The 24,998-nt window shown below is 39.5% G+C and overlaps 3 protein-coding genes across 23 annotated transcripts in view; all 3 read left to right on the forward strand.

The window, feature by feature from the left end:
- LOC144009493 (nuclear receptor-binding protein 2-like) overlaps positions 1–2,384 on the forward strand; it is a 34,549-nt gene extending 32,165 nt beyond the window's left edge. For both annotated transcript variants that reach the window (XM_077509253.1, XM_077509254.1), the window contains exon 18: positions 306–2,384. In XM_077509253.1, the coding sequence (XP_077365379.1) occupies positions 306–392 (87 nt within the window). In that variant the 3' untranslated portion in view covers positions 393–2,384. The remainder of the gene's footprint in view (positions 1–305) is intronic.
- Positions 2,385–2,805: 421 nt separating this feature from the next.
- LOC144009181 (poly(U)-binding-splicing factor PUF60-like) lies at positions 2,806–15,545 on the forward strand. Of its 5 annotated transcripts, none has more exons than XM_077508744.1 (12): positions 2,806–2,868; positions 3,397–3,505; positions 4,523–4,618; positions 4,715–4,804; positions 5,334–5,384; positions 6,248–6,409; positions 6,492–6,584; positions 10,413–10,626; positions 10,732–10,964; positions 12,323–12,437; positions 13,498–13,763; positions 14,965–15,545. In XM_077508744.1, exons 3-12 carry the CDS (start codon positions 4,535–4,537, stop codon positions 15,262–15,264), a joined length of 1,608 nt encoding a protein of 535 aa, XP_077364870.1. In that variant the 5' UTR covers positions 2,806–2,868; positions 3,397–3,505; positions 4,523–4,534; the 3' UTR covers positions 15,265–15,545. The 5 variants fall into 5 exon arrangements, with proteins under 5 accessions (XP_077364870.1, XP_077364872.1, XP_077364871.1 ...); XM_077508746.1 differs by having other exon boundaries at positions 10,732–10,922; XM_077508745.1 differs by having other exon boundaries at positions 3,397–3,497.
- A 995-nt stretch (positions 15,546–16,540) lies between these two features.
- scrib (scribble planar cell polarity protein) overlaps positions 16,541–24,998 on the forward strand; it is a 64,857-nt gene continuing 56,399 nt past the window's right edge. For 9 of the 16 annotated variants that reach the window (XM_077509518.1, XM_077509522.1, XM_077509526.1 and 6 more), the window contains exon 1: positions 16,541–17,425. In XM_077509518.1, the coding sequence (XP_077365644.1) occupies positions 17,267–17,425 (159 nt within the window). In that variant the 5' untranslated portion in view covers positions 16,541–17,266. The remainder of the gene's footprint in view (positions 17,426–24,998) is intronic. The other 7 variants (XM_077509528.1, XM_077509529.1, XM_077509530.1 and 4 more) reach the window with 2 other exon arrangements.

Consider the following 24,998-nt stretch of genomic DNA (forward strand, 5'->3'; position numbering starts at 1 on the left):
GATTTTTCAGTATCTGTAAAATGCAAATGTAATTATTATTTTTTTTTTTTACTAATCTATAGCCTGTACCAAATAAAGTACAGCTGTTCTAATATTTTTTTAATATATAAACTGTATGTAGACAGTTTTACAATGTAAACAAAACATTTTGTCACACTTTTTGCTTCCCTGCAGTGGCCATTGTTTAAAATACTGTTCATATTCTTACAATAATTCAACAACAAAAATGTTACACGACCAACAAAAAGAAAATGCTTCAAAGCAAAATATTAAAGTATGATTTCACTTCTTTTTTTGTTACTAAGGAGGACATCGAGAAGGTGGCCGGCTTCTTGGAGGACGCCATTAAGCGACACCGGGTACGAGCACTGCCTTCAGGGGGCACGCAGTGAAAGGAAGGAAGGGGGAATCAGGGCAGCCCCAGGACGGATGTCAAGTCGAGGCCCAAGGGGGACTTTGAGGGGCCTTTTTATGGCAGCCGGGGGCAGGAAACGGAGCCTGTTTTGGAGTTAAAAACAGCACTGAGAGATGTTAAGGAAGCTCCAGGAAGAATTCACGGCAGCCGGGAAAAGGGAACAAGGAGCACACGGTTGTGTTCGTATCGACTCCCTCCAAAAGGGCACATTTGCCTTAAACACGTGTTGGTTCTGTAACGGATGCCACCATTCCGCTCATCCAGCCATCTTGTCAAACGAATGTTTTACTACGCGTCATATTTGCACTCCAGCGCCCACCCCAGACAGGCCGATTATTTCTTTTCTCTTCTTTTTTGAAGTAGTCCATCCATCATGCGCTGTTAACATTCATTCACTGTGGACTTATTTATTATTGAGAAACAACGCACAAGGTTGTCATGTTTATTCATGCTCTATAATATTTCTCACACTGCGTTTCCGTCTTACGTGTCCCCCTCGGATTGTCTTTTTTTTTTTTTTTTTTTTTTTTAAGCCTGCAGTGCTCTTAAGGGCTTTTTCCCCTCTGATAAGTGTTCTGAGTGCCAAAGACTTGTTGCAAAGTGCCTGATACGGCAACAAAACACTAATAAAATAGACTTCAGGCTGATTAACTAATTGGAATGGATGGTATTGATCTCAATAAATGGTGGAAAAGGACATTTCCCTGCTCATCCATGAATGATTGACACCCCACCTAAAAAGGTCTAAAATCGCTTATGGGTGCCACAAGATGGTGGAAAAGCACTACTTTTTTTAGACATGGCTATGAGCTCCTTCCCTGAATATGAATGTGCAAATGAACTGCAACTTGACTCTTGCTTCTTGTTGGATGTAAATATTTTCCGTCTTTGACACACTTAAAATCACGCAGTCGATTTCATCATAACTGTTTTGTCAACAATGTAACTTTTGGTTTATTTGTCTGTTGCCCCGTTTATTTTTGTCTTAAGTTCATTGAGAAGTAATAATCTGTTGAAATTTTGTTTTGTTTTTTGAAATAGTCATGACTTTAGTTAGTGAAGAGGCAATTTGATGATAAGGCAAAGCTTGAAGACCAAGGAAATTAAAATGAAAAAAAAATAAAATAAAAATCAGCCCCTAACACTAGCTTCAGACGTAGATGCCAAATCATATCTAGACCGATGGCCAAAATTGAACAGGAAGTCAGTCATTTTTGACCAATTTGAGTTCTTGTACAAGCAATCTATCCACCCCAATCTTAACCAAATTTAGGTGTCACAGTGGGAAAAAAATGGGTGCAAGGACCCATTCAATTTTATTTTCCATTGAGATTCCTGTATGACGTCGAAACTAAAACATAACACGCAATAGACATGTGAAGTAAAAATAAATCATTCGCTTCCAGCAAAAACATTTGCAATTTGCCATACATGTTTGTAAATTGTCTGCACTTGTTTTGTCTTTGTTTGTTCTTTAAATTCCCAGTTTAATAACAGACAGCTGTACAGTGACTGCTTTGTGTTTTACTTTGCCTATTTTCTGCAGACGGGATTCTGGAATCTTCCCGCGTTTTTACTTGCCATACAGGCTGTGCAGTATATTTGTATGTAGCTTTAAGGCAAGAGTTTACTATGGATCCTAATCCAACGTGAAACAGTGCCACTCTTGCTCTTCTACCATCTTGTCAGCTGCATGTCTTTAAAAAAAAAAAAAAAAAAAAAGCCCACAAGCATTCAAAACTTTGCATTTTGCCTTTGTCAATAACAGTTCAATTCTAGGGGCCGGAGAACGATCATGAATGTTTGCATATATGGTACAATAATTGAAAAAAACAAAAAAACAAAAACATTCATATTGCTCTTATCAGTCAAGGCTATTAATTGAAACTTGCCTTTGGATGTGCTCTACTTAAGCATTTGTAATATATTGTAGCAATGGCAATTAAATAAACTTGTGACTTGCTGATCATGTATGGAGTTATTTATATATATAAAATATGTATGGATGCAAGAATAAATCTGGTGGGATGGAATGGAAGGGCAAAAGGTAGATTTGAGAAGAAAGGAAGAGGTCAGGAAGGGGAAAACATGCAGTAAAGTCACATTCACAAAAGGAAGGATGAAAGTAACGATACAAAAAAAGGAAGGTCAGAAAGGAAAACATCAACGTAACTGCCATATAATTTTTACCTCCAAGGTATTTAAAATGAATGGATTACATGCACTTTGCCTAAATTAGATCCAAAAGTTGTATTTAATACTTTTTTTTTTTTTTTTTTTTTTTTTTTTAATGTAGTTACGCACGACTTCCGCTTGCTACCGTCATGACGTCTGTCCTATCGCGAGACTTGTCTTTGGCGAATAACTAGAGAACGCCCCCACAAGTCTCGCGATGGTTGAAGAGCTCGGGCCTCTCCAAGGAGGTGTGCTTCATGGCGGTCACGGAGACTGCGGTAAATATTTGTCGTCGACAAATGTCGCCTTTTAGTCGAATTTCTATTCAAGCGGATGCCATTTAATAAGTGCACAGACTGCTTATTTGTCGAATTATTCTATTCGTAACGCTCAGTTGTGTTTTTTTGTTGTTTTTTTAGCGTACGAGAAATGCGGTTTGCTTTGCGCGCCATTGTAATGAATGGCTAATAGCTGCTAATCAGCTAGCAGCAGTGAGAGCTTTTCGAAATGGGGCCGAAATAATCTCCTTGCTTTTTTATTTTTTGTTTTTATCATTGATGCGTCACATCGATCATTTGTGTGTATTGTTTACCCTTCCCATCGATCTTGGACTAACTATTGTTCAGCTAAATGTTATATTTTTGCCCATTTTGTGTCCAATGCATTGAATGAAGACTAGCGTTAGCGCCGTGCTAACGTAAACGCGTGCTACATTTCTTTTGTTGTAGTAATTATCGTCTGTGTGCCCGTTTGCTTATTACTGTAATCTTAACCTTTCTCCCCCCCCCCTCGTTTCCTTCCTATAGAATTCGTCGAGTTGTTGAAAAAAAATCGTCCCCCCCTGGGGCTTCATCGTCCCCTCTTGGGGCTTTTCTTCCTTAGTGTGGTGGAGACAAACTCATAGCAGGTTTGTAGGTGAGGAGTTTTTAACTGGTCCCAACTACAACAAATCTATATGAATATATCCCGGTACTTGCACATATCCTGTAAAATAGCGTTTATTTTTCAGACCAGAACTACAAATGGACACAATTTTCAGATTTAAAACTCATTCACTGCCAGCCATTTTAGAGAATTACAGTTTTAAATACCCACACGATATTATGTTCAATAATTCCATATAAAACAAATCTGCCAAATGACAGAATAGACTGTCTCCTTTATGCATTGTCCCGTTATTTTATAATCGACAGAAAAATGTAGGTTGCACAAAATACAGCCGTTAATCCCATGAACTCTCAAACTGTGTTAATTTCTTATAAAATGGGGCAATGGTGCCATCTACTGGTGGTTGGGCATTAGTAAAGTTGACATTTTATAGTGGAGCATAATCAGTTTCTTCTAGCTCTGTTGGAATTTTATTTATTTTTACAAATTTAGTTGGCAGCTATTTTTGATGATTATGGAATCTTTTATATTCATTGTTTAGGTTTAAAATTGCCAAAATGCACCTCAGCAAATATTCTCTGTTTTCTGTAACTGTCATGAAAGAAGACTGCTTATCTGATTCAGAGTTTAATCTAAATAAAATATTTGCCAAAAACTATTTTTTACTTTGGAAAACATTTATCATAGATCTCGATCGATATCAATGTATTATTATGCTCGTGAAGGCAGCCGATAACTGCTACCGATGATTGATACTAACACGGCATACATTGTGCACATAACGGTAAAGAAGCAAAAGAAATGTTTGTTTTTATTTTAAACTGATTTAAGAAAAATGAATTAAATAATAAATACATTGACTTTAAAAAAAAATGTAAATACCAGATTTTAAACAATTATTTAAAGTTCTGTAAATTTTAAATACTCTTCTCTAAATGATGTTTTATTTGCAAAAATCATTTCTTTTTTCAGAAATATTTATGCATATAAACATCTGAAAAAAAAATGTTAACCATGATATTAATTTATTCTTAATTTTGACAGGGAGGTGACGTTATGACGATGGAGAATGGACAGGGCACAGGCTCTAAGCTTGGCCTGCCGCCGCTCACCCCGGAGCAGCAGGAGGCGCTGCAGCGGGTAGAGATGCATTCTGGCAGCCCTTATTTGAACCAATTATTTTAAAATGAAACTTTTGTATGTAGGATTGAATATTTTTTCCTTTCTGTGTGCCAGGCAAAGAAGTATGCCATGGAGCAGAGCATTAAGAGTGTGTTGGTGAAACAGACCATTGCCCATCAGCAACAGCAGCTCACCAATCTGCAGGTGAGATGTACATTTTATTTCCTTGCGCGTTACTTTGCCTAAACAAAAAAATACTAATTATCGGCTGTGCAGGCTCTAAATTATTAGACGGTATCTTTTATTCAGCTATCTCGTGTTCCATTAATAAAAAAAAAAAAAAAAATCGTTTGGATGCCTTTTTTCCACCCCCCCTTCTCCACCATTTAGTGAAAAAAAAAAAAAGAGCATGTGTAGAGCGTGTTCTGCTTGTGCCTCTTGTGTTCTTTTTCAGGTGGCGGAAGTCCCCATGAAGGCATTGGGTTTTTAAAAAAAGTGTTTACAAGCTTGTTTGCTAAATGTGCTGACTTTGTGATTTAAAATAGAGGAGGCAAGTCACCAAACTGTATGTTGTTTAGTGGAAGAATCTGCTCTTAGAGTAGGCACAAGCACATTTTGTCTGTCTAGGTGTAATCTTTTTTTGTTTTAAAGAAAGTTAAGAAAAGAAAAAGCAAAAAGCTAAGGGATATCTAACCTACTTTTCAGCACCTTTTTCGTCTTTACTGTCTTTCAGATGGCAGCAGTGACTATGGGCTTTGGAGATCCTCTCTCACCTTTACAATCGGTCAATAGATTATTACATTTTTTTCTGTGCGCATTCCCAATGAAAAAAAAAAAGGACTGTTGATTTGGCACCAATCCCTGCATTTATCTCAGCAACAAAATAAGTATTTTGTTAGCGTACGTGTAGTATATCTTGCCGTAATGATTGACAAAAGCTTTGAGAGACACTTTTCAAGCAACGTGAAGTCACAGTGGGGCTTTTCCGTTTTTAGCTTTTGGGAAAGAAAGCTAGATCCAGTTCTTGCGCTTTTAAGGGTCTCTAAGCGGTTTCTGACACCATCCTCGCATGGGATAGCGGATGGTTAGGATTGGTCCTGCTCGCGGGACATCGACGAGAGCTGGAAGGCACATCTTATAAGCTCTTGTTTCCTTGGTGATGGAAAACGCAGTAGATTTTTCTTTGCTAAAATAAGACCTCCGTCAGATGCTTTCCTCAAGACTTTGTTTGGATTTCGTATGAACTCCACACGGTTAGTTTTTTTGTTTTTTTTGGCATCCCTGGACTACAGGTCAGTTTCTGAAGCCAAATGTTTGTGAGGGCTGTGCATGTCAATCACTTCAGTGTTTTTCTCTGCCTCCATAAGTCATTTGATAACTCTTATACATGTACATAATAAGACGTCTTCCACTACGGTTTGTCCGTTTTTGATTACCTTATCTCATTATCTTCAGACCGTTCCCCCCCCTCCCTTAACTTGAATTGGCCTCAGGCTACTTTTGGGAAACCAAAGCACAGTAGAAAAATACACTTTCTTTTTTTTTCCCGTTTGTGTGTGCGTGTGCATATTCTTCCCCTCTTTCCTTTTCGTTCTAATGCTGACGCGCGTTCTTTTTTTTTTTTTTTTCCCCTCCCCCGGTGGGCAGGTGGCAGCTCAGCGGCAGCGCGCTCTCGCCATCATGTGCCGGGTGTACGTGGGCTCCATTTACTATGAGCTCGGCGAGGACACCATCAGACAGGCCTTTGCTCCCTTCGGCCCCATTAAGAGCATTGACATGTCTTGGGACTCGGTGACGATGAAGCACAAGGTCAGTGAGTCGTCCTGTTCGCAAGAGTGCGGAGGTCGAAGGGCGCGTGCGGTTTTCATTTTGCTTGTGGTGGGCCGCGCAGGGCTTTGCTTTTGTGGAGTACGACGTGCCAGAGGCTGCCCAGCTGGCTCTGGAGCAGATGAATTCCGTCATGTTGGGTGGGCGAAACATTAAGGTGAGTCGTCTGGAGTCTTTGAATACTAATGGTAAGTTGAGTCAAATGCAGTGGAACCTCCAAAGTCCCAGTGTGGTCCAATTCTGTTTTCAATCTTAACCGAAGTTTGTGGCAGAAGTCACAGAAGATCTTTGTTCACAGACGTTTAATACAGTGGTTGTCATTTTACATTTGACATAGTGTGCCATGTTAGAAAAAAAAAAAAAAAGACTCACCGTTGATCACCATCTTGACCAATGTTAAAAAAAATATGATGGTAGTGTAGTTGGCACAAATATTGGTCAGACTTAAATTTTCAGTAACAAGCACAGTGTACAACCCCGAGAAAAAAGTATGGAATCACCAGTCTTGGACGAGCACTCACTCAGACGTTTTATTCTGTAGCTCAAACTCCGATAAAAAGCATGAAACAGTCGTTAGGTCATTCCAAAGTGCAACATCTTGGCTTTCAGAAACAGAAATGAAATGAAAAAAAGGATTAATAAAAATTGTACTTCAATAAATGTATGAAAAAAAAGTTTTAAAATTTGCAGCCGACTTGTACGTGCAGTTACATACTTCTGAACTCTACTTAACAAACGTACCATAACCGGCCCATGCCGTCCCCTGGCTTAGTTTATCTTCGTTCAAAATATGATGATACGGAAACACTAAATCCCGACTAAGATTCTGGGACACCACTTTGGCAGTTTTCCATTAGTTTGCATACTTCACATTAGGGCTGGTCAGTAAATCAAATTAATTCAGTACATTGACATTTTAAAAATCAAATAGTAAAATGTTTTTGTGAGCTGTAATTTTGCACAAGTGGCAGAATGCTGGATGTGTGATTTACAAGACATTTTTACAATAGCTACCAATTGTAGCATTTCAGCACAAACTATGAGTGTTAAACTTTGTTAAAACCTATTTATTATCAGTATACATAATTTTGTCTCGACATTCTGCACAGGGATTATTTTTGAATAAATTAACCCTATAATAAATGTTTGTTGTGTTCATTAGATTAAAATCGATTTAAAATCATAATCGTCCTTATTTTTTGGCCATATTGCCCAACCCTACTTTTCATGGTAACTGCCCGTGGATATCCGTCTTTCTCTTAACACTGTCCAACAGAGTTAATCCTTTGCTGCTGCTTGAAATGAGGTCCAGTGATGAGCTGCTGCTGTCAACACACGATAGGAAGTCCTCACACAGTAATTTGTACAACACCTGAAATGCTCTTCAAATTAGACAAGCTGGAAAATTGAGGTTCCACTGTACAGTATCATTTTGAATAAATTAAAGTGCACTTTATTGATGAATAGCTCCTAAAATTGCTGTCGTCATGTCATCATGCAAGTCCTAATTTCTTTTTGTCCTTTTGCCTTGTCTGTCTTTGACTTCCAGGTGCGTGGCTGTGTGATTTGCGTGCGTGCGTGCATGTGTCGAATGTGTTGCTTCCACACTTGTATCAAGGCCTGTTCGGAGTGAGCGCTCCCGGTGTGATTCCCAGCGGCGCGCCGCATTGCTCTGTTGCTACGTTGTGCCGATGATGGGCTGCGCCTGGTTGGTGTTGCTTGGCCGCCCCATCTGTAGTACAGATCCCAGTCCCGTCTAGATGCTCGTGATACTTACAAATAATAAAACAGGAAAGAGAGAGGGTAGTTTAGTTATTCGGAGATTATGTTAGCAGTTATAAATTAGTTAAAAATGACCTTGAGTCATTTCAAGTGGGGTGGAGAACCTATAAAAGAATTTGATTTGGCCCAACGTGCGGTACTACAAACAAATAAAACCTGTTTACAAACTAAAAAGTAAGCTGCAGATACTCTAACATTTCTTCTCGGGTGCGTCGTATTTTTTGTCACATATTTCGTCGTACCAAATTAAAGAAAAAAACCAAAGTAAATGTTCGCCACCCCTGATTTAAGGATTAAAGTGCAGTGGTACCTTCACTTATGAATTCCCCAATTTTTCAAGCTGTCGCTGAAGTGGAGTGAGGAGGAAAAAAAAACAGAATGGGAGTTGCTCTTTCGGCTGTTTACTGCACAAAACACATGGTCCTTCACAAAATAAAATGAATACACTCACAATGACATACGCGACACTCGCACACAGACTAACTGGCCTAGTTAATGTTAATGATGTCACTCTAGACATGCTCCTTAAAGGGATACTTGACTCATTGAGCCATTTTCAGCAGTAAAAAGTGAATAATTTGTCTCTAATTAATAGGAAGTAACGATACCGGCAATATCGTGATATCGCGATATTCAATCTCCCGCAATATATCATCGTCATTGTCGTCATCATGTCACGATATTAAAAGCAGCACATCTGTTAAAGTCAGATTGATTTCCATTTCTGCGTTTTCTAGCACCCACGGTGGCTATTTCTTTTAGTGCGGTTTAATTTTTATAAGGCATGTTTTGGCTCTTATACGTTTAAAATCCACGCTAATGGTCACATGAAGGTTGAATCAAATCAATTTATTTCACTCTTTAAAATAAAAGAAATGAAAGGGGACAGAAAGAAGTAAAACCTGTTTTGTCTGCCCCTAATCAACATACACAAAAAAGAATCACAGCAAGCGGTCAAGACGCTTTTGGTGTTACAATACTACCTAATAATTAAGGTTGAAGTAATATGCTTGTGAACTGAGCCAATATGTGGACTGAGTGCCTCAATGCATATATTTATATATTTTTAATATATATTTTTATATTTTTCATTGTTGTATAAGCACACTAGTTTTTTTTTTTAGTATGAGTTCTTTTTTATTTTATTTTATCATATTGTGACTTCTTTTTTTATGTATATGTATGTGTATATACATATATATATATAGCCAACTTCCCCACAATATTGTGATAATTATCGCATTGTGGCCTTCATATCATGATATATCATGATGTTTGATGATATTGTTAATCCTTAATAACTAATGTGGTAACTTCATTATTTTTCATGTACAATTAATACCTTAAAAAAAATGTTTTTTTATTTATTTTTATTTTTTTCTCTCGCTGTCGACTGATGATATACCAATCATGGCTAAGTTTGCTGACCAAACCCAGAAAACCAGGTGCGCCATGATTGGTCGTTACCTACTTCCTTAGCACAGGTGATGTCATCATTAGTCGACAGAAAGTGGAAAAATTAGTATTTTAAAGGTATTAAAACATTAACTTTTCACTGCTGAAAATTGTTCAATGACTCAAGTATCCCTTTAAAGACACACACATAATTGTGGATATCCTGTATAATGTTTTGGTTTATATAGTGGATTTTTATTTTGTTTATGGACATGTACGTACTATTGACATTTAGCAAAGATCATTTCCAGCCATCGTATCGTCGCTCCTGATAGAATTCTGTCGTGTTTTTTTTTCCCCCCGTTCACTTATTTTGCAGATCAACACACATGGCAGCCATCTTCTTGTAAACAATATCCATCCACGTGACATTTTCTTCTTCGTCTCTTCATCTCCCAGAAAATTGCCATTGATTTCACGACAATTTTCATCTACATCTCAGATCAAGACAAACGCCAGTTTTTGACTGTAGTTAAATTAGAAAAAGTAGAATTTCTCGCTGTTTTTTTTGTTTGTTTTTTAAACACACTACAGTGCTATATTCTTTTGTTAAAAAGATGCAAGATTTTAACTGTAAGTCAAGGTACCACTGTAAAAGGTCTCGGAGAGAACCACATTCCACAAAATGGAGTGTCTGATCAGCCAGCTGCAGTGAATTTAGGTCAGAGACTCGGGAGTGTGTCCTCGGTTTCCCATAGCAACCCTTCCCCCCCGTTAAGTAGCCCTGCTGGTATGATCTGTGCTATAGGTTGGGCGGCCAAGTAACATCGGTCAGGCGCAACCCATCATTGACCAGCTGGCAGAGGAAGCGCGCGCTTTTAACCGCATCTACGTGGCCTCGGTGCATCCCGACCTGTCGGACGACGACATCAAAAGTGTGTTTGAGGCTTTCGGGAGGATCAAATCGTGTACGTTAGCCCGAGACCCCACCTCCGGACGGCATCGAGGCTTCGGCTTCATCGGTGAGCCGGGAGCCGGTTTGGGGTTTTGGGGCGGGGAGGGGGGGGGGGTGGTCGGTCCTTACCCCGATCTCATTGCCTTCTAACTACAATCTTGTTGACTTCCAGAGTACGAAAAGCCTCAGTCGGCCGTGGACGCCGTATCTTCTATGAACCTCTTTGACCTGGGGGGTCAGTACCTGCGGGTGGGCAAGGCGGTCACCCCTCCCATGCCCATGCTTACCCCCACCACCCCCGGTGGTCTGCCGCCGGCTGCGGCCGTAGCCGCCGCGGCGGCCACTGCCAAGATTACGGCCCAGGCAAGTATGAATCCCTTCCAAAGGGATTTAATGGCCTTCCAGGTAAATATAAAAATAACTGATGGCCATTTTACTTTTTATTTGAAGTGACTGGGGAGAAGGCCAGTTTAGTCGAGTCCATTTTGAATGCGGTGTTCCCGCTGTTCTTCGCAGGATCGAGTGAAGATTCACAAAGTAATCGACATACAGGACTGTCTCATAAAATTTTAATATTGTGGTGAAGTCCATTATTTTATGTAATGCAAGTAAATAAGCAAAAATGCCATACATTCTGGATTCATAACAAATCAACTGAAATATTGCAAGTCTTTTATTGTTTCAATATTGCTGATTATGGTTTTTTTTTTTTCTTTTTTTTTTTTTTGTAACTTGGTCTGAGGAAATATTCGAATATTTTGATAGGATATTTGAGTTATCTTAAGCTGTAAGCCATAATCAGCAATATTAAAATAATAAAAGGCATGCAATATTTCAGTTGATTTGTAATGAATCCAGAATGTATGGCAATTTTGCTTATTTAATTGCATTACAGAAAATATTGGACTTTAGCACAATATTCTAATTTTTCTGAGACAGTCCTTTAGAAGAGACTGAAATAGAAGCGCGACTCAATTTTTACAATACATAGCATGAACATTCGATTGCAAATTTCATAGATACCACAAGATGGCAGCAAAGCAATACAAGATGCTTATCGTGTTGACACTTCATTGGCATCAGGATGATGAATCCCAACGAATTACTTCTATATTATACAGGACTTAAAAACAAACAAAGTAAATAACGGTTGATAGTTTCTAAGGCCTGCACAATTATGGCTAGAATGTTACTATTATTTTTGCTAGATATTGTAATCACAATTAGTTTATAGTTAATAGTTACCTATTAACATGCGGTTTAATGCAACAGGAAACTTGAAAACAAGTTGAGCATCATTTTTAGAATAAATAGCTTTGCTTGCTAAATGCAGACTTAACTATGCGTCGCCCCCTTGTGGTTGGCTGACTCCTTGTTGCGAAGGTGCTAGATAAGCACTAGAGCCTGGACTTTAATCGGTAACAATTTAATCTTGGCTGTCAAGAGTAGCAGGGGAACACTACATTCAAAAGCAACGATGGAATTATTGATCCACATTTTTAATCAACACAAGGATGCTCCTCAAATTCAGCGTTAGGGTGTGCACGCTAAGAGTAGTCTTTATAATAAGTTCGAGTTGAATTCATGAACCTGAATTTCTGGTAGTTGTTTGAATGATTTCAAAGACGAGCCCGGCTTCCTGTGTCGGGGCGCCGAGCGTTCTCCGTGGTCGCAAATCGTGTTGATTGTTGACTGTGCTGCCTCTGTGCTGTGTTCTTGTGTGTTTCCCTTACCTAATGTCTCGGGCACCCCCCTCTCTCAAGGAGGCTGTAGCCGGGGCGTCAGTCCTCGGGGCGTTAACTGCGCCCCAGCTTCTTAGTCAGCAGATGGGAATACCGCAGGCCGTCATGGCCGCGCAGGCGCCCGGCGTCATCACAGGTGAGAGTCTCGACTAGAGTCTACCCTCGCTTTGAGTTACCGGTCAACAAATATATATCTTGATTAAACTGGAGATAAAATGGTTGTTCGGTGTAGGTTTATTGGAATTTGTCAGATGAAAAATATTAAACGTTTTCAGTTCTAAGAATTGGGGATAGACCGAGTATCATCCGGGCCAATTATCGGTGCCGATATGTGGGATTTTGACAAATATCGGTATCGGCCTTATTACCAATCTGCAGGCCGATAACGCTGGTATCTCACTGAGTGGTGAATGCTTGCGAAAGTAGCGAAATTTTGGGTTTTCATCAGGATTTGTAAGATGTTTACAGACAGTTTTTGCTGACATACTGGGAGCTCCCCTACACTTTATATTTTTAAAAATAAAATACTGTAATCATGATAAAATTAAGAAATTATGTTGAAATTTTGGAAAACTATCTCCAGTCGAAAACTTTAGGGAACTATTTACGTACTTGCTTAGTTTTTAACTTTGTGTAACACGCTGATGATGACTCTGGAAACTCCCTGCAATTTTTGTTAGAATTTTTAAACAAAGGTGTCAATCCTTTGTACCTTTGTACCTCTGTTTAAGATTAAGATTTTTTTTTTTACAATTTTGACGATATTTTCTCTTTTACTAAAAATGAGTATCGGCTTTCAACATTGGTTATTGGTCTCCTTGGCTACTAATCTGTATCTGTATTGGCCTAGGAAAAAACACATCGGTCTATCACTACAAAGAATGTTGAATATTTTTGAAAATAGAAATACCGATCCAAAGAAATCAGTAAGACAAAAGTACAAATAAAAATACTTTTTCTTTTTTTTTTTTTTTTTTTTAAACACCGATGCAAAAATAAAAAAGCGAAAAAAAGTTGGAAAATGTTGCTAAGTGTTAGATTAAAAAAAAAAAAAAAAATAAATTTAAAATTTAAAAAAACTTGTGTGGGTACAAAACATAAGTGTGGAAAATTCACAGAAAATACAAACACAGGCAAAATGTGTAAGCAAAACATTCCATTTGCTTATTTTTTTCCTTCTGCCACTTCTCTTATAGGCGTGACTCCGGTGCGTCCCCCGATACCGGTGCTCCCCCAGGTGGGCCTGGTGAACCCCGTGCTGGCGTCGCCGCCCGTCCTCTCCAGTCAAGCGGTGCTCGTGGCGGCAGCCGCCGCCGGTCAGCTGCAGGAGAAGAAGGAGGAGAAAGAAGAGATGCTCCAAGATGGCACCGGCCAGGAGATGCTGAGCGACCAGGAGCACATGAGCATCTCGGGCAGCAGTGCCCGACACATGGTCATGCAGAAGCTACTTCGGAAGTCAGAGGTGACAAAATGCGGACGTTTGACAGCTCACTGCTTGCTGTAATGGAGGGAAGGCTGAATAGGAAATGCGGAAATTTAAGTGGGAGTTAAAAATAGCAAAACAAAATCTTTTGTCAAGAATTTTTGATGTTTTTCATTTTCTTAGTGTAAGAAAATACAACCAGGGGGGATAACACAAAAAAAGTTAACAAGTTGCCATCAACTTTTGCAAAACGAGAAAAAACATTCCTACAAATTTCCATCCAAATAAGGTAAACAAAAGGCAAATGGTATTCCCCACCAAAACAACACATTCAATCACACATTCACACCATACTTTCCAAAGCTGAGGAAAAGCATAAAATAATTAAATAATAAATTGAAAAAAAAAAATTGGGGGAAAAAAGCAAAAATTTGACCAAAAAATTGAAACATACAAAATAATTTGATGAAAATTAGACCAAAAAGTGGGGGAAAACAATGTACAAAGTAAATAGAACAATATATGACAAATTACAGATTTAAGAAAATACAATATCAAATAAAACTAAGGACAAAAATTCAAACATTGGACCAGTTGAAGGAAAAAGACGATCCAAAAATAGTGGATAAAAAATACTAAACTAAACTTAAAAAAAAAAAAGTCTTAGAATAGAATGCAATAATTAGATAAGACAAATTATCAATATATAACAAATGCAAAGAAAGAAATTACAAAATAATGCAACATATAGAAAAATGCTCAACCAAAACTTCAAAGCAATTATATGAAAGATATATTGTTGAAAAATACATATATAAGAAAATACACTATTAAAAAAATCTATTAGAGAATGTTTGAAAGTATTGGACTAGAAATTACAACAAGAAAACTATTTTAGAAAGAAAAAAATCACTAAAAGAGAAATATGATGAACAATTTACTAAAACTACAGAATGCAACGTTTGACTGATATAGTACAAATACATATATTAGAATAAAAATATTAAATACAAATACACAAATGTAAAGAAATACATTAGAATGCCAAATATTAGACAGCAAATGTAAAATATTAGATAAAAAAAGAAAAAATAAACAAATACTTCCACATTTCTCGACAGATTAAAACAATTAATTCCACAGCATTTCAGTTCAGTGTCTGCAGCATTCACATATATAATCAATTTGCATTCCCTAGTTATGATTCTGAAATTGTTTTATTTATTTTTTATAACCACAGTCCACAGTAATGGTCCTACGCAACATGGTGGGCCCGGAGGACATAGATGACGCCCTGGAAGGCGAGGTGACGGAAGAGTGCGGCAAGTTCGGCTCGGTCAACCGCGTCATCATCTACCAGGAGAAGCAGGGCGAGGAGGAGGACGCCGACATCATCGTCAAAATCTTCGTAGAGTTCTCCATGGCGTCGGAGATGAACAAAGCCATCCAGGCGCTCAACGACCGCTGGTTCGGCGGACGCAAGGTGGTCGCCGAGGTGTACGACCAAGACCGCTTCAACAGCAGCGATCTGTCCGCGTGAACCGCTTCCGCACTCGTTCCCCTGATTCCCTGTAATTGTCTTTTTGTTTGTTTGTTTTTTGTTCAAGAAAAACAGTCGATTGTTAATGCGTCATTGAGAGTTTGGCTCTATGACCTGTTAACACTCCTCCCTGGTGCAAATTCCACTTTTTTTGTAACCCAGACCCATAAAATAAACATGTTTTTGTTATGCTTTGGTTCATTTACATTTTTTTCCCCCTCATAAAAACAATGGACCATGTACACAGTTTGTTTTTAACATTAAAGGATATTTGTCCACAAGCTCTGTGATGCACTTCACTTCATGGTAATACAATATCAACAGCAAATTGTAATTGGTTAGCTTTTTATGCATATTTAAATGCATTTTTGACACTAATTATTATTATTTTTTTACATAGGGTTTTTAAGTTCAACCTGTTAAATACAATCAGAATAGTGCACAGAAAAATTTGTCTTTGAAAAGTTAGCTTGTATATATATATTTTTTTTTTATTAACTAATTGTAACAGAACAGCTATGCTTTAATCAGAATTTATTCAAGCAATAGAAAAGTAGCAAAACTAATGAATGGAATGGAAATACATACTGGTGAAAAATGTACAAATTAAATTATAGCAAATTTAACCGGGAATGCAAATGTGAAAAATACATAAATATTAAAAAGAAAAAAAGATGAAAATAGATTAAAAGCTAATACGATAAGCAAATAACTGGAAAAAAAATCAATTATGTCTAAATGGAAAATACACAAAAGAATACTAGCTGAAATATATGAAAATTCATAAAGAAGATCAAACCTTTATTAGAAACGCAAAATATTAGACAAATCGAAGTTATAGACAAAAAATGTGAGAGGTATAAGTCAGTCCCCACCAAAATAAAGGATAATTTAGTAGTTTATCAGAATTATTATTTTTGGTCTAAAATACGTACAAGTAGATTAATATATGTAGTAGTTTACCAAAAATGTAATTTTAGGATGAAGTAGGCCGGCGGTTTACTTGTGATCTAGGCTAAGTACATAAAAATCTGCTTACAGTACGACATACATCAGTGCTTCTCAGTGTGATATGTTGACTCCATCGAGTGCCACATAAAATAATTACTATTATTTTTAATTTATTTTTTATTTCAGTACCACCGTATAGTGCGCTGCATTTTTTAAAACATTGTACAGGATGAAGTTCCACCATTTGGCCTACTAGATGGCGCCATACATCCAGGACCCAGCGTCAATACCGCGTCAGGGGGGCCGGAACGCGGCGGTCCTATGGACGCAAACGTAGCCCAGCCCCCCATACGCCAAACCGGCCTGGCTCAAGCTCAACAGTGGCACGGAAGCGCCGCGCGCCCGTGTTTGGAGGCAGCTTATACACTCACTGTGAGGCATTTCGCCCCCCAAAAAACTCGACACGTTGACTTTTATCCTGGCGTGGTGATTTTTACACGGAAGTACACGGCATTTTTCCACACGTCTTTTGCGGTACTTGTGGAAGCTAACGGAGGCTACTGGCTAGGCACAATAGACGCTAGCCGATGGAGGTTAGCCGTTACTAGCTTGCTAACAACACAAACCGGTGAGAGGCGACGAGTATCCCCATGGACACCGTGTTGAACCTCCCCTGACTCGTTTCGCTCCACACGGTCACCACCCCGGCGGTGGCTCTCTCGACGCCGCCTGACAAACGTTTTTTTTTTTTTCCCGGTGAAGGATGGTGGCGGTGAGAGCTAACTTCGAGGGAACAGTTCGACTCAAGTGAGACCATATCTTATCTTTTTATGTTTTGTTCATATAAACCCCAGAGGGACGACGACGACAATATTCCTCCTGACATTGGCCGGGGGATTATTTTTTTAATTGGATTCCGGCCCGCGGGTTCCAGAGCAGCCCCCCCGCTAACCATCCACCCATCCAGCCGCCTAAGCACGCTTCGCCCTCCGATGCGGAGCCTCCAGTGACACCCACCCGGGGGACCCCCCTCCTTCGCTCCCTCCCCGACATGCTCAAGTGTATCCCGCTGTGGCGATGCAACCGCCACGTCGAGTCGGTGGACAAGCGGCACTGCAACCTGCAAGCGGTGCCCGACGAAGTGTTCCGATACAGCCGCAGCCTGGAGGAACTCCTGCTGGATGCCAACCAACTCAAGGAGCTGCCCAAGGTAAGCTTTTGTTGCGGGGCGACTAAAAAATGTCTATAGTGAGCATCAGGCAGAAAGTCACACAAGTTTATCATTTGGATAAAGACGAACCTGCAGAGGAAATGTTGTCACTGTGACATTGGAGCAGTCTAAAAGTGGATTGAAGGCCTCCATGAATGGGATGAATGACAAAACAGTACCCTAACGACTTGAAAAATTAATTTGGAGTCACCATCCTCACGCTCTTCTTTCATATGTAACTTTTAGTGTGTATGGCTTGAGAAGGCATGGCTTGACCTGGTGAGTGACATGGGTGGCAGTGAATGAGAGTTTAAATTAAAATGGGCTAACTTGTAGAGTGAATTCTGGCCATTGGCAGCTTGTGAATGAGCTTAGGATGTGTTTGTTTTTTACCACAATTTGTTCAACAAAGACATTAAAAGTGTTTTTTGATTAATTGTCACAGCTTTGCAGTAAAAGAAACAAATGAATGACAGGTGTGTCCGAGCACTACCTCCGGCTATATGACATTATAGTGACCTCGCAAGTGTGTCAATATGACTATGCTCCTTCATCTGCACACTCAGGTCCTCTTTGCTTTGTTTACATTTATTTGTATTTGATGACATCATTTTAATGTGTTCAACCTACCCCAACGTAATCAGCATATAGGCAATCCAATGTTAGTGTAATTACTCATGACCAGCATGCCAGTCATGCAGTGTAGAATTAGCGACTTCTTATTGTTTGCGATTTAGCAAAGTGAACAGATGGAGATTTAGACATCCAGAAAGTTGCTTAAGTTTTGCTGCCATTCACCCCCCGAACCTCGAAAGAACTGCCCACCAATCCTAGATTACACCTCTGATCGAATCGTGCCACAAACACTTTTTTTTTCTTCAAACTTGCTTTATAAAAGCCCAGGGAAGTGTATGGGCGCTTTTATCATAACAAGATGCGCGATGAAGTCTCAAGAACCAACTCATTGAATAAAAAGTTGACCATTTTGTTTGAAGCAGCCATTTTAGGAGCAATTTCCATGAAAATGTTAGAGATAAAAACGAGACAACTATAGCCAACTTTACTGTCATTTGTTGACTCCCATGTCACTCACCAGGCTTGGCCCTGCTTTTTAAAGCCACACGCATTCAGTCACGGATACTACAGTGTAGAATTTTCTATTGTTGTTTAATAATGCCAAATTTCTTTTTATGCAAAAACTAGAACAATGAATGGGTCAATCAGTTGAATAATCAATTATAAAATTAAGGCCTGACAGATTAATCGGTTGTCCAATTTGATCTGGCCAATATTACTTCAATTTTTGCCTTGTTGTGGTTATTTATTTATATTACATTCAAACATCCCCAAAACAAAATTGATAAAAAAGGCTGATTTTTTTTTTGATTTTTTTTTTGATTTTTTTTTTCTCACCGTTGTGAAGTTAAATACTCAAAGACTAAGTAATGTAAAACAGTGAAATGTTCTGTTATTCATATCCTGTTTTTAAATTTTAAGAGATAAAAAGGAAGTTATTTTCTTTATTATATATTTTCTTAATTAATCGACTGGTTATCAGGATTTTAGTCTGCCAAATTTCAGAATCGGCCTACAAAAAATCCATATTGTTTAGGTCCTATTTAAAAGTATTTCATAGCCCCGCCCCTAGCCCTAAATGTTTTGTATTGATTGTCTACAAAAGTATATTTCGTACAAACACTTGCATACCAATTTGCAACTTTTTCGGCATACGGCTTGTCCAAGAGATGTTACCGAAGCATTGAAGCCCACCCGATCACAAACGACTCAAAGACCCCGTTGAGGAAGCGGCAGTGATCTTATTCTCCAGTCTCATGACAGGTTACAAAGGAGTCCATTCACCACCAATCTCGTTAACCCCCCCCCAACACCCTCCTCATCATATCAAGTGTCACGGCTCAAGTCGGACTCCGCGCTGTCCACAGCATTAAAGTGGCAACACATCATTATTCCAGCTAAAAACGATGACACAGAAGTCAGTCAAAAAGGCGTACACGAGTAGCACGTACAGTAGCGGGTGTTGTTTTTGAGGTTTCTCCATTGTCGAGATGGGCAAACAAATTCCTGATGGGCGTGTCCCCAATAGATTCTGCTGAACAGGTTCTATGCCTGTTTGCTCCCACTCTTATTACTCAATACGGCCTTGCAGGTACACCAATTGCCTCTCAAACTCTTTACGTGGTTACGCGGGACCAAATGGCCAATCTAACGTTGAGGAAGTCGTCTTTGGAATTTTATGTATGAAAAGTACGAGAGGTACCAGAGTCATTTCGAATGTCAACTCTTGACAGAGAGATCCAGAGCGGCCCGTGTGAGAGAGATCCGAGCACATTCAGCAGGTTCTTTTGTCTGATCTGATGACCAGCTGGTCCCGCATCCTGCCTGCCACTGTCCTAAACCCCCCCTCCCGATCTGGGTGTGTGTGTGAGCGAATTTGTGGTGGTGGTGCTAGTGGTCTATAATTTATTCCTAAGGAGGATTATCAGCAGGGGAAGGCGTGGGGAGGGGGGAAAGGGGTCTTTGGGAGGAAGTGATCTAGGAACTGAGATACACTGATCCGCTCGTCCTTTGGGGATCTGGTGGAAGGATCATCCAGCCACTGATTCATCTGTCAAGGAGATTTTTTTTTTTCAACACATTTAGCACTACTAATTGTATTATAGAAACAAACGAAACAGTAAAAGAGTTTCAAAAAATCACACACCTTTCAAATACCCTTAAATTAAAGTATACTTTTACTTATTTAGCCATTTTTGGCAGTCAAACATTAATATTTTGCCTATAATAAATGTGATATTTTCATCATTTTTCATGTACAATTAGTATCTTTAAAAACACATTTCGCAACTTGCTGTTGACTGTAAATGACACCACAAGGGCTTAGGTAACGAATCACAGCTCAGCTTGTGAATGTCACATGGCCAAACCTAGAAAACAGGTGAGCTGTGATTGGTTACCTGAGCCCTTGTGATGTCATTTTCAGTCGACAGAAAGTTGCAAAATGTGTTTTTAAAGGTACTAAATTTTATGTGAAAAATAATGAAAGTATCAAATTAATTATAGACAAAATATTAACTTTTTATTGCTATTATGGGCTAAATAAGTGAAGTATCCCTTGAAGCAATTAAAATAAAAAAAAAACTAGCAAACTGACTTTAAAATGAATTAAAGGGATACTTAATTCATTGAACATTTTTGAGCAGTTAAATGTTAATATTTTGTCCAGAATAAATTTGATAACTTCATTATTTTTCATATACAATTAATACCTTTAAAAAGTAATTTATCTACTTGCTGTCGACTGTTGATGACATCACCTGTACTGACTGAAGTAGTAATGACCAATCATGGCTCACCTGTTTTCTGGGTTTAGTCAGTAAACTGAGCCATGATTGGTCGCTACTCGCTACCTACATCCTTAGCACAGGTGATGTCATCATCGGTCGAGAGCAAGTAGAACAATTATATTTTAAAGGTATTAATTGTACCTGAGAAATAATGAAGTTACCACATTAATTATAGACAAAATATTAAGTTTTTACTGCTGAAAATGGCTCAATGAGTCAAGTATCCATTTAAAATGAGCAAAATTTGAAAACCAAGCATCAACCCAAAAGGAAAACTCATCCATCCATCCATCCATCCATCCATCCATCCATTTTCTTGACCTCACAAGGGTCGCCTAGGGTGCTGGAGCCTATCTCAGCTGGCTATGGGCAGTATGCGGGGTAGACCCGGGACTGGTTGCCAGCCAATCGCAGGAAAAACTAATCCAAAATGTAAAATCCATAACCTTGCGACTCAATCCATCCAACCATCCGTCCTCCCCAGGCGCTCGCCCGGTAGCCAGCGACAAAGGTAAACACGGAAGCAAAGCTCCAGTGAATAATTAATGGCCGTGGTGGCGGCGACAGCAGCTGTTTGCCATCAAGGAGAGTCTGTGGGATGGCAGCGCTCTTGGCTGCAGGCGTCAAGCTCACACATAGACGCACATAAGCCCAGCCAAGCACTTGTGCCTAACAACAAGCGTAAAGGCTGATGGATGACTGGCTTATCGAGTTGCTACCCGGTGTGCATTTTATTTTATAGCCCGTCTCTTCCGAAGTCACCTGTGTTTATCAGTCAAATATTTGTATTGAATCAAGTATGATGAGTCAGATGTATTCATTGGCTCGGATCTTATGAGTCGTTTGGTACATATTGTAAGGCTAGTTTGTGGAAGAAGTCGAATTATTGAGTCGTATTTAGGCTCGAGTTCGCATACTTTCTGTCAGAAATTGTCAGCAATGTTTTAGTGAGTCTGCTAGAGCAATTGAGTGAATCAATATGACCGAATCGTCGAAGCCTGGCGTGTTTCCTGTGAGTCTGTTGACTTAAGTAAACCAATATGATCAAGCCATCCTAATCAACTGTGTTTCTGGTCAGTCTGCCAGCTGAAGCTTGTGAATCGGAATCCTTTGAGTCAGCGAAACGAATCCAACATAATCGAATCGTCTGTGTTTCCGGTGAGTCCACTAACATCAGTCAGTGATTTGATCCAACTGAATCGTTAAGAGTCTTTTGGGTTTCTGGTGAGCAAATGAAGTCAGTGACTCGAGGCAACCGAATCGTCGGTGCCATCTGTGTTTCGATTTGAGTAGTCTGCTGCCGACCAAACATCCGAGTCAGCAGTACTGGTGTCTGTGGTGTTTCCGAAAAATCCACTAACCTAAAGCCACTGAGCGGACAATTTGTTTCACTGATTGGTGATTAAGGATGTAACAATTAGGGCAATATCGTGATATCGTGATATTAAAACTGCCACAAGACAGTTGTTGTCATGTTCACAATATTTAAAAGGAACACATCTGTTAAAAAAAAATCAGGTTGATTTCCATTTGTGCAGTTCTAGCACCCTCTAGTGGCGAGTTCATTCGTGCAGTTTAATTTTCATTCGGGAGGTTTTGGCCTTCTGTGTTTAAAATCTATGCTAATTGTCAGATGAAGGGGAACCTAATTTGCTTGTGAAGCGATCAATGTGTGCTTGCATTAGCAAGTAAGTGCCTCAATATTGTTATTAGAGATTGTAGCTGGTTTATGTGCATTGCTGTTATGTACAAAAGCACAATATTGTGCTTTTTTTTAGTATGAGCTCTTCTTTTTTTTTTCTTACAATATTGTGATCTTTTTTAAATATCGCCAACCCCCCCACCCACAATATTGGGCTAATTATCGTATCATCACGTTCATATCGTGATAATATCGTATCGTAATGTTTGGATATCGTTACATCCCTATTGGTGATGCAAGTGAACCGGATCACTTTAGTGAGCGACTGAAAGTAAACGTCTACATTTTATGTGAGGCTTAGAGCTAAGCATACTTAAATTCAAACGTGAGTAACTATTTTGATTCTCTTTGTCAAATATCACGAAGTACCATAGATGCCAAAGTCAAACAGATGTTGACCTAATGAAGCGCTAACTTTGTAGCCCTTGGAACCTCACTCCAATCAGTATTTGTGGTTTGCTGCAAAGTCTTTGTGGTGAGGCTGCCACACGCACACACAAAACGCCCTGATTTGTTGTCGCACAGGTCAAGTAGAGCTGTCAGCGTCCGGGGTTTGGCTGCGTTGATTTGTTGACGCGCGCGTTTCTTGTGTTGATTCCTTTTTGTGTTGGGAGCGTCCCTTTGTCGACAGGAAGCGGGAATAATCGAGCCAGCCATGGAATGCCCTGTTTTTTGTGTGAGCGTTTTTAGAGTATATTGACGGAAAACAGTGGGGCAAAAAGAGTATGTGTTTTTGATTTAGGACCCCCAAGCCCTCACTCATCATGGTGCTTATGATAAGAAACAATACTAACAGGCATATAGTGTTTAAAATAATCAACAAAATTGCAGCTTAGGTGTGACATTCTTTCATCTGTATGATACTAGCGCCAGAAAGTGACCTATTGAAGCAAATCTTGAAATCCAGATGTGAAATTGTTATTACTGAATTTTTATCAAAAATGTCATCTTTAAAAATGTAAAACTTTTTGGTGACATTGAAGTGTTAGTGTGTGAGTGTGTGCGTGTGTGGGTGTGTGAGTGTGTGAGTGAGTGAGTTAGTGAGTGAAAAAAAAAAAAAAATCTATGCGTGCTGTCAAGTTGCCGCGGGAGTGAAGTCATGCATCCGAAAAATTCGCTCGACACTGTCTGGCGACAGTGAGTGACACGCCCCCCGCCACCCTCCGCTCTGCAATTGGCTGGAGGGTTAAACAACTGTCTGTCTACAGAAATGTCCCGCTGTTGACAGAACAAACACAAAATGGTAAAATACAGGCTGGGGGGGGGGGGTGGGGGTTTAGGAAAAAATCACCACCACACATTAACAAAAGCCCAGAGGTGTCGATTGAGAAGGAATTCATGGCTATACATCCTGTATTTATAAAGTGCATTTTCCTGAATGAAAACGGAAGACCCTGCCTTTAACTCAAAGCATTTGTTTTTTTTTAAAATGTAGCAATCACGTTTATGTTCAAATTCTAGTTGTTAACAAATACACAGTGGACGCAAGCATATTCGCGATGCGGCAATCAAATTCACCTATTCACTGATTTTGTTGTTGTTTTAAAGCAAGCGGAATCATATCTACAGCGCAGCATAACATTGTTAAACATTCTCCCACCAACAGTTCCTGCGCTTTCTGCTTAGTAAACACCAAAGCGCTAAACGTGCTACGTCAGCCCAGCGGAAAACATTGGAATTTTGTCATAGTAGCGTCCTTGTCAACCTCCGCTAACGTAATCTACTCACTTACTGAGCTTGACAGCGCGCCAGACAGTCTCGGTTGGTTCAACTGGTCCATTGAGCAAAGACTATGAGACAGGCTGTGCGTATGAGTAACAGTGTCTCTATGAGTGAGAGGGTGTGTGAGAGCGTGAGAGATTTTGTGTGAGAGCTTATGAATGACAAAGTGCGTTTGTTTGCCACATAACCAGTTTTGCGCTTTAGCTAGAGTTAATATTTGTGTGTATGTGAGAGCGAGTAAGTGCGAGAGGTCATCACAATGCACAGCAGGACTCTCTCGGCCGCCGTAAAACGCTACTCTCTCACGCACGTGCTTGTCACATCAGTCACGAGTGACAAAGGAGTAACGGGCAATTCATTCGTCTGTCCCATTCCCAGCGATGATGTCGCTCAGACATGTCGACCCGGTCACGGCGCCTCAGACAAAATCCGTTGACTGAGCGCTCACGCAAGTGTTGACGTTGCGACCCGAGGGTCTGTTGCTGCAAAGTTCAAAAATTGCTTTATTGTGCTTGTGGTGTTTTTTTGATGAGAAAAATGGTGCCATGTAGTATGTACTCAGATTGTTTTCTTTCAAATTTTTCCAGGCCTATTTTTTCCCATAAATAATTATCCAAAATGGCTGATTCAGACTAAAATAAACAGCTTATTATTCAATTTCACGCGTGGGTCCTTGACACTTAAAACAAACGTGCAGAATGTCGCATCAGAATGTCCCGCCTTTTCCCGACGAAATTTCTGTGGCGAGGTACCGTACCAGATGTAATGCTATTGCCACGTTAGC

Source organism: Festucalex cinctus, chromosome 20 (genome assembly GCF_051991245.1).
Source record: "Festucalex cinctus isolate MCC-2025b chromosome 20, RoL_Fcin_1.0, whole genome shotgun sequence".
Classification (NCBI taxonomy): Eukaryota; Metazoa; Chordata; class Actinopteri; order Syngnathiformes; family Syngnathidae; genus Festucalex; species Festucalex cinctus.